This window comes from Alligator sinensis, unplaced genomic scaffold (assembly GCF_000455745.1).
Source record: "Alligator sinensis unplaced genomic scaffold, ASM45574v1 scaffold794_1, whole genome shotgun sequence".
In the NCBI taxonomy this organism is placed as follows: Eukaryota; Metazoa; Chordata; order Crocodylia; family Alligatoridae; genus Alligator; species Alligator sinensis.
Window position 1 is genome coordinate 2043451 of NW_005842125.1, and position 16262 is coordinate 2059712.

At 39.6% G+C, this 16262-nt stretch overlaps 1 protein-coding gene across 11 annotated transcripts in view; it reads right to left on the reverse strand.

The window, feature by feature from the left end:
- Positions 1-1279: 1279 nt before the first annotated feature.
- Positions 1280-16262, reverse strand: part of BCL2L11 (BCL2 like 11) — a 42050-nt gene continuing 27067 nt past the window's right edge. For 10 of the 11 annotated variants that reach the window (XM_025205678.1, XM_025205680.1, XM_025205685.1 and 7 more), the window contains one exon: positions 1280-4381. In XM_025205678.1, the coding sequence (XP_025061463.1) occupies positions 4295-4381 (87 nt within the window). In that variant the 3' untranslated portion in view covers positions 1280-4294. Of the gene's footprint in view, positions 4382-9508; positions 9647-16262 lie in introns of all 11 variants that reach the window. The other variant, XR_003094377.1, reaches the window with a different exon arrangement.

Consider the following 16262-nt stretch of genomic DNA (forward strand, 5'->3'; position numbering starts at 1 on the left):
AGTGCCTATGTAGTAGAAATATTTTTCAAAATCCTAAACAAAAGAAACTTAAATCCCACCGACTCTCAATGGCACTTAGGCTCCTTTGTGCCTACGTGACTTGAAAATTCTACTCCATAACTAGACTTTACCGATTGCACTGAACAAGACAATGCTGTAAACTGATCAATCACTAATTCCATATATACACCAGTAAATTCAGGAAAAACAAACTTTACAGGAACTTAAATAAGCAGAAAATAAATATACAATGTTTCTACAAGTTACAGTATTACAAAACAGTAGAGAGTGCATTAATTACACAGAAATGGGAATCTACAGCATTTACCAAGTCCAATTCTAAAAAAAGTGTAGAAAAACAGTAATTTTTACTTATTTATATGCTGTACAACATTTTTACATAACATAATAAGAAAAGAAAGGAAACATTGCACACAGGCATTTGGCTCAGATAGTGAAAATAATATTGCCCTAATCTAATAAATACTCAAATATTTACAATTATTGGGTGGGAGAGGGGGGAAGCATAATACCTTTTAACACAAGTTTTTTGCAATAAGAGGTTTGAATCTGGTTTGTCCACCACCAAAGACAATTCTTCATAAAATAGTTTTGGCAGGATATACAAAGTAAGGATAATAGGAAATTTAAAGAAATTATTCGATTAGTCAACTAACAGCACAGCTAAAATGATTTTTATAGACTTTTAAATGTCACGCTGTAGGGATCTTTAAAAAAAACAAAACAAAAAACAAACAAACCCACGCATCTGACCTGGGCAGGAGGGTTGTCAAGGCACAAAACCTGCTTTTACAATTGTCAAAAACAAAGGGAATAGTTTTAATTTTTTGAAGGTATACATACTGTACTAATTTCTATAGAAAACATCTTGATAAACAAGTGAGTGCAGAAAAGTCCAAGTCACATGGTATGAATATATTTTTTTAATGTTCATATAATTAATTGAATTCTTGACTGCTTGCAGACATTTAAAAAAACAAAACAAAACAAAACAAAAAACACAACAAACCAAAAACCATGCTTTACCAGAAACAGCAGCACGTTTCTTTGACCCACCTTCACGACGTCCGTATAGATTGGGCACTTCAGTGGGGCTTTTATCTAACAGCTGATTCAGTCAGCTATTAGATAAAAGCAGCACAAAAGCCCCGCTGAAGTGCCCAATCTATGTAGACACTGGGCAAGTTGGGTCCAACTAATGCACTGCTTCTTCTGGGCATGTGCTGGGCTCGGCACTGAAGTATGTCAAGTTTGGGGGGCAGAGTTCTTTTTAATGTCTGCAAGCAGCCCTTAAGATTATTTGTAGGGTTTACAGGAAGCTAGCTAGTTTGAAGCCACAGTGTAGAGGCAAACCTGTTGCAATACCATGCCAGAGGTAAATATGCAAGAAAGCACACAAAAGTCTCCAGGCACTGGGCCAGCAGAGCCTCACTGAAGGGGAGCATGTGAGACTCAGGGTGATGGAGGCAGAGGAGAAAGGGCAAAAATCACGGGGAGAAATTATGCTGACGTTTCTGAAGACTCTATATTTAAAAAAAGAACTTCAGAAGTGTTCCAACCATAGAAGCACATGTACTGAAAACAGTTTCTTTGGTATGTTCAGAAAGATACATATTGTAAATAAAAGTTTCAAGCCTGTTTACTTCAGTTCATCATGGAAACCCAGTGAATAATGTGGTCTTAACTAAGGAAGTTTCAAGACAGTAATAGCTGGAACTAGATGATTATATCTAATGGTTTGAAGTTCAGAAGATAACCACAATCTCTTGTTTTTGGAAAACCTGACTTCTTACTAATCCTTATAATGGCTATGAGACCCCAATGTGTAAGCAGTGTTCAAAATGGAAGAGCAATGAATTTATATCCTCCCCCACCCAGTAATATGGATGATAATCTCCGATTAGGACCTCTAGAGTTCTGCCTCTGAAACTCCAGATATTTGAAAAGATCACTTCCCTCAAAAACTTAAAAAGTATCAAATACACCCATTGCTTTGATAATTGAAGCTAACAGCCTTGACCTACAAAGCCAAAGTGTGTTTCTACCCTCTTGATTCACTGCACTCTGGAGTCTGCTAGCAGAGCCATGTCTGGACTAGAAACCTTTTACCTAGCACAGATAGGCACTGGCGGCCAGTGCATAGAGTACATATTATACAAACTCATTACAATTTTTAAAAATATATACACATACAATGGCTTCTCCTGATAAATATATTGCAACATTTTGGAAAAATAGCTATCCCATTCTTTCTATGGTGTTGATGAAACCAGAAAATCTGTGGCCTTCTGAAGTAGACTGCAGCAAACAGGAACCGAATGAATCACTCATGCAGGCTCTTGGCACTGGTCGCCAAGATGACAGACAAACCTGAAGACAGACTAGGGCAAATTTATGCATAAATGCACACCCTCTGTATAAAGGAACTACATAGCCCTCGAGCACCTGTCATACAGTTTCCTGTTGCATTAAGAGGTGAACCACAAAACAAAAGAATAAAATTCAATTTAGTCTAGATTTGTGGCTACAATGCCCACTCAGCAAGTTCTGGGTGGTGTTCAGCACATGTTTTAACTTGCCTCCCTCTGACTTCCCCTCCACCCCCAAAATTAAAGCTTTTCCTTTTTATGAAATCTTCCTTTTACTTCCTAGTTCACTTAAGTTGTAATCAAATGCATCATTCTGTTATATCACAAATGCCAGCTCTTGCCACTCATGGCATCACAGATGTATCATTTCGGAATAACTTCTGCAAACTATTGGGGCGTACTAATGGAGCACTCCACACAAAAAATGTCTAACTAAAGGAAAAATATGCTAAATCTTATGTCTGTGCTGAACACCTCCCCATATCCAGTGAATAGGGATGCCAGGTCCAGGAATCTTATGTCAACTTCATTCTCTTGCATGTTCATCCTCAACACTTGTGTCTTGTGAAGAATATAATCAATTCTCTACCGTGTATGTATACTATGAGTGGTCTTACAAGTATGTACCATTTTAAAACCTTATGTGGGAATTCTGCTGTGAACAGTAGCATCTTTCAAAATGATAGAACTTTTGTTCCTGTTGGATATCTACTTATTAACCTTTTGGACTTTGAACCACCATGATCACTGCAGATATTCCACTTTTGGTCCTCACACCAAAGCAGTAAAGTCAGTAGTCCATGCATTCAACCATTATAGCTGTTTGTTCCTCACCTCTCTTCAAAACATGCCTTCAGCACAAATCCAAAATGTTTTAGACACCCGAACACCATCAACTGGGTTTTATCAACAATAACTGTAAAATAGAGTGAGGTTTCAAATATTTCCTGAAATTATGCAGTAGGACCCTTCACTTTTGGGTAAGACTGCAGTGTATTGGGTCTGTTTAGGCCCACACACAGAATATGTTATTGCTTTAATCATTCCACATCTCAAACATTAATATATTATAATACATAAATGTATCCATACACACTTTATATAAAGAACTTTAAGAAAGGCAACCTGGTGTGTTTTGGGACCATGACATTTTTACATTTATGCCTCAAATTTCAGATCAACTTCAAGATTCTGGTTTCTAAGCTGGTGGAGGTGGACAGCTCATGGCAGGAGAGCTCCAGCTGTGCTTGACTGCAGCCTGAAGTTAGCAGGGCACATGCTGTTTATGCCACACAAGTGCAGTTGAATTTAAAGAGGTGTTAAGTGACCTGCAGGATTATGGAGAGCCGATGCAAATCCCTTCATTCTTTTGAATGAAAGTGATCAGCGAATGAACAGAGAGAACCTATTTTAAGTCTGACCTCTCCTTGCTGGAGCAAGAAAGCTGTACAGCAATTTTATAAAATAAACTGAGGCAGCTCTGCAAGTCAGCTGGCTCAGTTAAGTCCGCCGCAGCATGATGCAGATCAGCCCACCAGTTTCCAGAAGTGAGCAGGAAAATCATTCAATAATGGTTGAATATTTTCCTTAATCTCAGTCCATAAAAAGTTCAAGGAAAACCAGCGTAAACAACACTTGCAAGAGAAATTCTGCTTCAGGAAGTTCAAATATGTCCATTTCCACAGTTCATTTCTGCTTCTTCACAGTGAACTCCCTGTTTTGTCCGACAGCAGACAAAACTATAGGTCCATGTGCATGTTTTTACAAGCATGGAGTCCCACTGCTCCTTCCAATATGTGATGTTCTTTAAGAAAAAGGAGGATTTCTCAAATGCATTATTAGCATGCGCTCCTCCTGGGTTCTGACAAGTAAACAAATCTCAGAGCATCCAGAGTCAGTGTCAATCACTGTCTTCTCCAAATGAGGCGGATGATATAATGCAAGAGGCGCAAAATAATCTGATGATTTACTCCTTGGTTATCCCAGAAGCCCTGCAAGAAAGAATGTAAAAGTTTATTTTTCCATTGAAGGTTCCAATCCAGAAATGTCTATTACTAAGATACAAACCAACTCATTGGGATGGAGCATTCTCAGTTTAACAGAAAAATGAAAGATAATGCTAATAGAAAAGCTGGTAGAGAACAATTCAAAAAAATACTAAGCTACGTAGTTGCAATTTACTTTTTTTAAAATCAATACATTCTTTCTAAATTACTGAGGTGATTGCGAAAAGGAAGACAATACTGGAGAGTGTAAATGACTGTTCTTGTTTTAAAACTGGCCAGATATAGTTAACATGTCCCATTTCAGGAAATGGGACATGCTAAATGTACCAGAGCATGTTAACTTTGTACCTATTCCAGAAAAAAAGGGACTCCTTTCTACTTCCAAAAAAACCCCAGTAGAACTGCATGCCCCTTTCACTCTGAACCAAAGCAGCAACCACTAGGTTCTATTTAAGCGTATTCCAAGATGTTTAATTAACTGACATGGAGTTGATTGTAAGGTTTGCTACAGCAAACAAATGGCATATAATTTATGGGATTTGGTACAACTGAAAAAAGAAAAAAAAGTGGATAAAGCCACAAGCATGATATTCTCCGAGTATAACTGTGTCTCTGTCTTGAGCTACTGACTTGAAAAATGTTTTAGATTCCTAAAGAGTAGAATCTGATAGCTGTAATTTAAGGAATCAGTGATATGGTGCAATTTCTGTGAAGAATCTAAATAAAGCTGACCAAGATGTGCTAAAACTAATGAACTAGTGAGCTTCTGATCACGCTCAAGTGACTCCACCTGTGTAAACATTGTTTGGTTAGGTTTTGGTGCACAGAACATGAGGAGAGGTGTCTGAACGCAATTCTGCTCCTTTTACCTGGAAGCACATAAAAAAAGAGTCTTATGCAAAAAAAAATTAAAAGGCATTTTGCACTTGATGTTGATTACATTGAACCACAGGCAAGTTTGACATATTACAAGTCAGGAAACAGAGGTGGCTGGCTTAACACAACTGATCGCCACTGTAGCATGTGAAGAACTGGGTTTGTGCAACACTTCCATTGCACGAGACTTGCATTTGCAACTTGGGGTGAGTAAACAGATCACACACACACAAGTTCATTCTTTCAATAAAAACTGAGATTAACTTTTTCATTGTCTTGACCTACAATCTGAGCTAGTTATTTCATTATTATCATTGCCCTGCATATGAAGCCAGCAGTGTTATGGAATGACATAGGCCAAATAATATAGCCTCTAACAAGCACTGCCCACTTCATCTGACATCCAGGCCAAGGAATCTTCTAGTCAGTGACAATCAATGCCGATTCAAACAGTTGGCACTTCTAGGGTGTGGACAGACATTGCAGACTTTGCACTCCAGGCACTGGGGCTTCCTAGCACCTGGGGTGCTCCAGGCAACAGGGCTCTTAGGCACCTGGCACACTACAGAACCAATGCTCCCTCTACTTTGGCACTGATGATTCACTTGCCTCTGCTCAAGGATTGCTTTTGTTCCAAGTTTCAGCACTGGTTTGTCTTGCAATTACTTCAGTAAGCTTATGGTTATTTTGAACTCTGGCACCCAAAATACAAACAGTTTCCAAGAGGACAGCTTAACAAATTTAGCCTCATGGTACTGTAGGACAGTGAAAGTGGATTGTCACTAGGGATGGAAAACCCAAAGAGAGAGACATTATTTGTTGTTTGTTTGTAACTATGCTATATGGGTCATCAACAAAAGATGAGCCCCCGACCTCCCCCAGGTCGGTGCCCTTTTTTCTTTGTATGAATTATAGAAAATAATGCTCATAAAACCCAATTAATTCAGAGAGCAAGTTAGTTTTGTTCAGTTTCTCCAATACAACCTTTGCGGGTTTGGTGTGTTGGTGGTTTTTTTGATTGCTTGCTTTTATGTATTTCATTCAAATACAAAGCAAAGAAAAACAAAAATGAAAAAACCCACTTCTTTAAAGATTCAAAGTTCTGTTCATTAAAGCAAGTCCTGTAGTTCTATTATTTTAATCTATACTTCTAGGTCACTGAGACACTAGAAAAACAGATAAGACAGGAGCTGGACTGTCCTGATGACTGAAAAGATAAAATTACCATTTTTTTTAAAAGGAAATCCTTTTATGCCTTCTTCGTACATTATGAAGTATTTTTCCAAAGGCACAAACCTAGTTTATATCCTTTTGTTTGGGACTTTTTCAGGACAAGGTTAAATATATATGTGAATATACAATTCATTCACAATCATATTACCACACTGAAGCTTCAAATGCAAGGCCCTGGGACAAACTTCCCAGCTGGGTGGAAAGGATGTATTCAAGATCACTTGGTTAGGAGTGGCTGGGATGTTTCAGATGTAAAAAAAGTCACTCCCTGCCAGAAGAATTGAGCAAGTTTAAAAGCCAGATTTTGGAAAAAAACTTAAGCAGGAAACTAAACATCAGGAAGGGTGGAAGCTAGCAGAATACATGAAACACGGATGAATCTGACACACGACTTGCTCTTACTACTGATATGATCTGAAGGGAAGAATCTACTGTACTCTAGCAGTAAAAAAACAAGACACCTCACCAATAAAAGAGAGAGATGCACCCAGAATACCAGAACACTGAGCAAACCGAAAAAAAATATTTCAGAGTATCAAGTAATGAGGTTGAGTGAACTAAAATACTGAGTGAAGAAAGCTGCAATTCAGCCACAGGCAAAGGGGAAGGATGAGTGCATGAGCGTTAGCAGGAGCCAGGAAGAAAGACACCCGTTATCTATGACCACATCCCACAGAAAAGATCACAGCAATGTAATTCTCTGACCAGGCTCCTTTTGGACGCATCTGTCAAACAAAGAAGCCACTCCCATTGAACCAGTGAGCTGAACAAATTTCCTGGGGTGGCTCTCTCTCTCAATCAGCTTAAGCTGTTATTGGCTGAATGATCAGAAGCCTGGCCTTCTGTAAGAATGGATGAAATATAGATACCACAAAAAATCGTTCAGGTTATGTAGACTTTATGTGACTGGAGGGACAGTATCTAAAACTGAGCATGCAGAGGAAGAATTGGACATTTCTATATCTTAATCCCAAGCAAGATGGCTGGGAATGGCGAGATGGAATGACAGGATGGGGCTGCAGGTCAGCATATTCAACAGAAAAAGAAAAAGAGAGGAGGGCAGGAAGGGGAGAAGCATGAGCAGAGGCCTGAGCCAGTGAAAGGATGAGACAAATACACAAACTGCTTCCCCAATTAGCAGAAATTAACCAGACTTAATATTAAGCCTAAGAAAATACAATATCTCAAGAGTTAAGTTCTCTGCTTTCAACTTCCTCAGTGACATGAAATGTCTGCAATTTCATTTACTGTTTTGCTAAAATGACCAAATCAAAACAATACACTTGAGTTCAATCCAGGGAAGCAGGTGCATAGGAAACAAAACAAGACCTTGACAGCAAGCTGCTCTTTCAAAAAACCTGCTGCAAATGTCCATTGTTATAACATTTAGCCATGCACTGCTTAGCTTCCGTGTATGAATGATGAAATCAAATAAGGACATCAAATCTATTGTTAACCTATCTACATGCTAAGTCACAACATTCTACAACAGTACACAAGCCTTTGCATACCAAGCTGGTACTCTTAATGAATCAGGTGTGCAACAGTCTGCCAGCTGAACAAAACTGGAGGCTAGCCCAAAATAAAGTTGTAAAACAGACGAGAGCTAAAAATAAAGGAACAGGAGATTCCTAAATAAAACCCGCAGAAAGTTAGGTTAGTATATTAGGCAAACAATACTGTAAGAACTAAGTGGCATGAGGCAAAATGGATATAAAGCATTTCCAAATCTACCATCGGTAACTACATTCAAGGAACCTGGCATTCTACTGACCAGGCTCTAAATTCTGGCTCTGTGAAACTGCACAATAAAGAACGGTATTCTATATGTATTTGGCAAACGATACATACACCTTCATTTTCCACAGACACTGCTAACATATGTGGCCATTTAACAGGAGCCATTTAATTTGATATACCACATGAGCAAGCAATCCCTAGGGACACTGACATCACAGTGGATTCCATAAAGAGAAATAACATGCCATTTTTGTTCTAAGCAATTAAGCTACTGCATTTCTTTCCTTTCCTTTTATTTAACAAGCAATCATTTGGATCACAGCCTGGCACATCTTGCTACAAAATGATATGCAGCCAAACATAACAGCACTGCACAGCTGTCATTGCTGCAGGATTCCCAACATTTGTTCACGTGTTTGTTAAACAGTACATTTAGGTTTACAGAAGGGCTCAGGAGTTAATAATCCATGTCTGCATTCACAAGTTGGCCATTAGATGTAATCCGATAAACAGAGTTCACTAAATTCATCAGTGACAATTGTCAGATTTTGACAAGGTTCTTTGGGTAGATGTGATATCTTTTATTAGACCAATTGAGTAGTTGGAGAAATGTTCTTAGCAAGTGTTTTGGGCGCAGTCGCCCTTCATCAGGCATACAGAGGTTCTGCTGGTCTGAGACTCCAAGGAAGCTAAAAGTGTGGAGGAATGTCAATTGGTCTAATAAAAGATATCACATCTACCCAAAGAACTTTGCCTGCCTATGTCCTTAGACCATCACGGCTACAAACAAAAACCCAGATTTGGACACGGTACTCTCAGATATCCAGCTAGCTGCAGAGCAGAGGAATAAGTGGTAAGGAATAAGAGGAACTCCAGAAGAATAGTCTTAAACCAAACCTGTTGCTAAGAGGCAACACTGGTCATATTAACAGCTATGATGAGGATGTACTTTAGTATAATGTGATGCTGGAATGCTGCATCCTTCCAACCCCAAGTGAAAGGAAGAGAATGGATCTAGCCAGTAGACCCAAGAGCCCAGGACCTGCCAAAGTAGAAGTCGTGTTCTCTTTCACACCCTTCTTCTGGACTGCATCTACAGCCTGACTTGGGAACCACTGGGTTTGTCGTTTGTGGAAATTGATGCATGCCTAATATTTTTTCTTATTTCTAAGGTTAAATAAATGCATAAATAAATCAAGCTAAATGCAGTAACAAAGGGAGGAAGCACAAACCTAAACTTTTAAAAACTACATTGCAACTCACCTTTAAGTGAAGTTTATGAAAAAACAAATGGCATCATATTGGATGGTCACATCTGTATTTTACTGTCACTGCAGTTGCAAGTTATGTGACCCAATCTGAAGGAATCCTAATAGCTGCATCTCAAGAGCTAGAGCCTGACTAAAGACAAACAAGGGAAAAAAAACAAAACACCTGAGTCATAACAATTCCAACCACTTCCTATGGAATCCTGAACTGCTTCTGTTGCAAGCCCTGATAGAAGACAGTCATAAATTACTTTGCTTGCCAAATCTCAGTTTGTGGTAACAATATGCAAGTTTCAGGTTAGACGTTGGTCTCTTTTCAGACATTGCCTAAGGCAGAACGGCTGCATTATTCACAAAAACAAGCATGGGGCAACAGCAGTAAAAATAAATTATTTACTGCAAGAGAGGAGTTATTTATTTTAAAACAACGATTTACAGCCTAAAAGACAGTGATTTAGCTTTGTTTTGAACAAAAGCATAAATAAGGATTCTGCTACATCTTGTAAATCTGTCCTGACAAGTATGACTTTCTAATAAATCTGTACTTCTGCTTCCCAGTGCTGTCCTTGACTCCTGCTGATTGGAAAGTATTTTCTTCTTTCACCCATTTTACTTCTGTTTATCAAAAAAGTCTGTCATTTTAAATACCTGCCCATTAAAATGATTTCTAATAGAAGAGGGCTCTCTATAATATGCGAGGCAAAGGTATAACAAAATCCAACAGATAAAAAAATTCTACCAGTGTAGTTTATACTGGTCCAACAAGCAATTGAAACTTTACTGAAAGTACTTTTATGCTGGTATTGCTGCATCTTCAATGAGGTGTTTGTCATCAAAGAAGTGTTGCGTGATTTTAAAACAATTTTTTACAGCACACCTGACACTGGTGTCCCCTGGTATGTTAACCATGCTCTCTCTGCCTTTGTACCACTTATGAAACAGTAAGCTTCTGTCTCTGCTTAGCACAGGAAATCCATGTCTGTACATGCTCTAAAGAATAGCAGAAATCATACTTTACATAAAGATCTTGTATTTTTTTCTAGTTGATTTCATGAACTAGTAAAATATAATGAATAGTCACTCATTTACATCATGATTTCCCACCTAGAGTGGGAAAGTGGGTCAGACTTCCCCTTCCTGCCCCAATGATGCCAAAACAATGTGCTCAAGCTGTTACATCCATTTATTCCTAGGCCACAAGATTAGCAAATTTAAAACTCTAGTTATAATCATATCAAACCCTGGTGGCCAAGACCAGCCTGTGCAATAACAGGATTTTTCACAGCTGCAGCCTGTCTGCAAGTTTTCTCCTCCACTTTGTGACTGACATGCCTGAAAATTCCACTGTCACAGCAGAAATGCTTTGCTGGGCCTTTAACTGAGCAACTCCAGCCAGTTCAATAGGAGATTAAGGAGAAAGACAGAATGAAAACATCAAGATTTATAATATAGATAGGAACAGGAGTGAGCAGGACAGACAAGGAAGTCTGCATAGGAATAATCCTGCCGGGGGGTCGGGACTCTGGAGATCCCCTTTCTGCACTACTCTTCTATGATTCTCTGAATGACTTTCCCTCCAGGGAAACCACCTCCCATCAGTCATGGACAGGAGTCAGACACAAGCGGTGCTTTACTACAAGACCTCTTCCCTAAAGTAACATCAACATAGTTTACATGTCCCGGGATAGCAGCATCAGGTGTGCTGTGTGATTTTTTTTTTTTGCAACACTTATCTGCCAACAAACACCTTGCTGAACACACAGTGATACTAGCAGAAGTGCTTTCTCTCAGTAAGGTTTCTATTAAAGTCGCAAGTTCTCTAAAACTGATCCTGGTTTGGATGTAATTTCCGAAGCGAGCAGAACAGTTCCCAAGCAAAGAGAAAGAAGGTAGGACTTTGTTTCTTAGGCATCATTTTAGCCTTGGATGCCACAAGTATTTGCAAACAGACATTCTCCGTTTAAACAAGGAGACAAAGAGATGCAGCCTACCCTAACTGTTCTTTACTTTACAGGTGTTAACAATCACCTGTGAAGTAACAATTAGTGTTAATGGTCATTCCACTAATCAAGCTAACCTATTTTAGGGCAATTTTGCTGTTTGCTAGGGCTTCTTATTTCACAGCTCCTGCACCTCTGGTTCTGCATCCACAAGCCAGGGACACTCATTTTAATTTTCACTGTCTGGCCGAGACCAGGCTCTGAAATCTGGGACCGTCCTGGCCAAACCAGAACATATGGTCCCCCTAAGACTACCTCACCCCTGCAGCCACAGTTAGGGAAACAAAACACTTGCCTACTGTGCTGATCTCTAAAAGTTCATGAAAGGCAGGAACAAAATATCCTAAGTTACTTATCCCTCATCACTCTGCTAATAAGAAAACAGCTACCAAGCTGCAAAAAAACCCCAAACCCACATTGTAAATTGGGAGAGAGGAGTCAAAATACGGGGGAGAAAGAAGCTTTGCTCTGCCTGCCTTTTCTCTTTCTCCTTTTCAGAACCAAAAGATCAAGACCTTTGAAACAAAGAGTTAGTCAAACAAGGGGGATGCACAAATTCAACCAGGGGGCATCGTGATCCTCAGACCTCATGCATAATGCAGGCCAGAAAATGTAATGCACCAATTCCTGAACCAATTCTAACAGCTTCCAGTTCTACCACCACACCAGGCTCCTGTCTATGTGCTTGGGGAAATGACGGTGTGACAGTAAGGAGAGCGGGAACAGGCTACCAGGGGAAAAAGTTGGGGGGGGAAGCAGAGAGCAAAGGAGCTACCTGACCCTCCAGATTTATTTTCCAACAGTGGAAGGGGGACAAATTCAAAGCAAACCTCCAGTAATTAGATTCTATACCTCAAAAACTATAACAAATTTATAAATTTTCCATATATGGAATCAAATTATTGTGGGGGGGTTGTCTTACAAATCAGGTCATCTTCTATTCAAGTGAATACAATATATAAGATGGTACTGAAAATAAAAGATATCAAATTTTAAGCTTAGGACAGTATATTTAGTTCCAGTTGCCTTAAAATGCCTTAAGAATTATTCAACAAACTAAAATTATTTTTTAAAAATGGGCACAGTCCAAGTCAGATTAAGAAAAAGATATATTCTATTCACATAAACTAGGAGACTACTCAGAATTTACTTTCCCAGTCAGTATCTGTCATAACATTTTTATTTCAAATTCTCCTGAACAGACTGCCACTGGGCAGGTACTAAAATGTACTTAAGTCCATTAAAATTTTGCAATACAATACAGATTTAAACAGGAGTCCCCAGAGGAGATAAATCTTGCAGTAACCCACCAGTCTCTGTAACACTTTGTTTCTCCAAAATGCAGGCGACCTGCTACGAACAGGCCCATCTTTAATACCATAGAACAATATTATAGCATCTTTCCTCAGAACAGTGAAATTAACTATTACCTTTAGAAGCCTGACCTATTAATAAGATAAGAATTTGTATCTTTGGCATTAGCAGCCAATTGCACCAATTACCATGCACCAAAACCTATCACTAGAATTCAACAGCACAAAGGTTAAAAAAATGTAACAACAGTAGTTATTAGAGCAGGAATATACCTTTCTTCATAGGTGTTTCTCAAGAGCTTTACAAAACAGATTAAGCACTATACCCACTTTAGAGACAGAGAAAAAGGACAGAAATTAAAGGGTTTCACTGTCAGCAACAGAGCTAGGAATACAATGCCAGTCTCCTGACCCACACTGTAGGAACCTATCCACTAGTCTAGTGATCTTCAACCTTTTTTGTACCAGGACCCATTTGTAAACATCGATGGCCAATCCCAACCCTGTAAATAGTTTAAGTAGAAAACAGCTCCCTGGCCTTACCAGTGCCCTTCACTCCCATCCCACTGCCCCCCATCCCCAGACCCCAGCCTCCCAGTATGTGGGGCAGGGGGTGGCTGTGGGAGGGAATGGGGGACCTTCAAGCAGCCCCCTTGCAGGCTGGAGCTCTGCCAGCCTGCATGGGAAAATCCAGAGTTTCCCACATTTTTCTCCTTTAAAGGAGAATTAATTTTTAAAGTTTGCTAATCCATTTTAAAGTTGGTTCACAACCATTTTATATATTCTTGCAACCCACTTTTTGGTCGTGACCCACGGGTTGAGAAACGCTGCACTAGTCCACTATATTGACAAATTTGTGGGGACATTTGGTCAGCATAACATAAATGACATTTCAGCAGCTCAGTGCAAGCTATGTGTAATCAGGCTTTATTGGTCACAGGTGACAAAGAAGAGGTTTTAAATTTTTATTGCATTTAATTATTAGCCATAAGTCATTCAATGTCAAAATATCCATTTCAGATTTCTTCCAACAAGAACTTTCAGACCAGTCCTTTTTGAATCCGCATGGCTGGACAGTAACAACCACTGAATAGTATTTCCACAGTCAGTTTCATCAATGCCTTCACTCAGAAAATTTCACATATTGGCTTCTATCCCATCCAGGAGAACTCAAAACAACAGCAGACTTTCCCCATGCCTGAAGAAGGGTGTTTGTACCCAAAAGCTTTCAAGGAACAATTTTTCCAACGATTTAGTTGGTCTAATTAAAGATATCACATTTACCCAAAGAACCTTGTCTTCACGCAGAAAAGTCTGAGATGAGCAAGAAACATACCTCCGCTGGTATGCAAGATAGATTTTCACTGAGCAAAATAAATACTAGTTAAATCTTGGATGTCCTATGTAGGTTGCATCTGATAATAATGAATAATAAATTCTTATGCAATCAGGACAGTTTAGGCAATACTGACTTTAAATAAACTCATTTTCAGGATACTCCCACTTTGAACTCCAATTCAATTTAATTATTTTAGCTACATTTTCAAGATAACATGCAGATGAACCACATTGTGGAGCCCACAGAATTGGTTTTATGGGGGAGAACTGAACAAGAATATTGAATGAAGGCATGTTATAGACACTTTTATAGAACTAAAGGATGATGGGGCTGAAACAGACCTAAAGAAACCATCCAGTCCAAGCCCCTGCATAGGCCAGTGCCATCTTTGTCTGAACCATCCCAGCCACACATTCATCTGACCCGCACTCAACTTTCAAGGATGGAGATTACACAAATTCTGAATAAACTATTGCAACCATCCTCACAGTTAGAAGGTTCTTCCTAATTTCCAGTCTTAATTGCCCTTGCTGCAATTTAAGACTTTTTGTCTATCCCCTGCAGGCAATTCTCTGTGGACATCACAAACTTCTTTATAACAACCATTTATGTATTTGAAGATTCCTGGCAAATCTCTCCTCAGTCTTCTGTTCTCCAAATTAAATATTTCCAGTTCTTCCAACTGTTCCCTCCAAGTCATTTTGGTTGCTTTCTGTTTGTCGCTTTCTACAAGACCAGTGCCCAAATTTGGATATGGTGCTCTAGTTGAGGCTCCCATTCAGCTTGGAGTCTGCCACAATCCCCCTAACCTTTTATGCAATACTGGAGCCTAGTTAGTCAAAGATCAATTCTAAATGCAATCAAGGGAGAGACACTGAATTGTGTAGCACTATACCCAGTGACATGTAGGAAGTCTACTGCAAAAGTTACAAAAAATAATAATTAATCACTTCATAATAACAAGTGCTGTTCACCAGTACAGACACCAAGCCAACAGATTTTACACAGGGAAAAGGCTGTATACATTGAGTATAATCCTATAACAGGCAGCTCTCCCCCTCCTAAGATATCAATACCATATGAACACTCAGATAAACACTCCCCACACATACTCTTGCTGACCATGGACCAGCTTTCACTCTGAACTGAAAATAAATTAAGGGAGGGCGTGAACTTAAAACAAACCGGATGCATCTACACGAGACATTTACAGTGGAGTTGCCTAATTGACTCCGCAGTAAAGTCTGTGTCTTCACGTGCTGCCCTATTAGGCTGCAGGAAACTAATAAATGCCATGGTAGATTAGTACCTGTAAACACAAGTACTATCCTGTGGCAGCATTTAGTGCGCTGCAGCATACACGCAGATGCTGATAGGGCTACCTGGGGCCCAAGGGCGCTTCAAAGCAGAGGCTGCCTGATGGCTAGCCCCACACTGGAATGCCTTTGTGCCCCTGCCAGCCCTTCTGCAGCATGATGAGCTGGATCGGAGCAATCCCAGGCTGGCAGGCTGACCCCCAGGACCAACTGCTGGAACTGCTCCCACCTGGTTCAATATGCTGCAGTCCTGGGTGCACGTGAAGATGCTGAGCCCAGGAGCAATAAATTCTGGTGCAAAGCATACCAGAACTTATTCAGGCGCCTTAATATCCACATGTAGATGCACCCACTGTGGTTCTGAATAATACCAAGTGTGAACACTTATTCTGAAGGAGTACCTTGTTCTCCTTCACATTGAGAGAAATATTCAGAACTATACCTGAAAACCTAGGCACAAACCAACCTTAATTTGGCACGTCTGCACTTCCCCAATACTATTTTCCCCTGTCTGGTGTTAGAGAATTTAAGATGAGAGGGTAATAGAAACATGTCACTGAGTATCTCATAACCCAAGACATTTGGTCTAATGCTTTACAGATGGAGAGAATGGCACCTGGAAGTAGAATTAAAGGGATTAAGGAAGAGGGCAAGAAGAGAAGCAGCAACCAATATTTCTGCTAATGCTGTGAATCTTTTTGGATTAGCTGGCAACTAACATTGTGATATTTCTGAAACTAGGAACAAAACACTTAAAAATATCAGGATCTCACAGAATTGC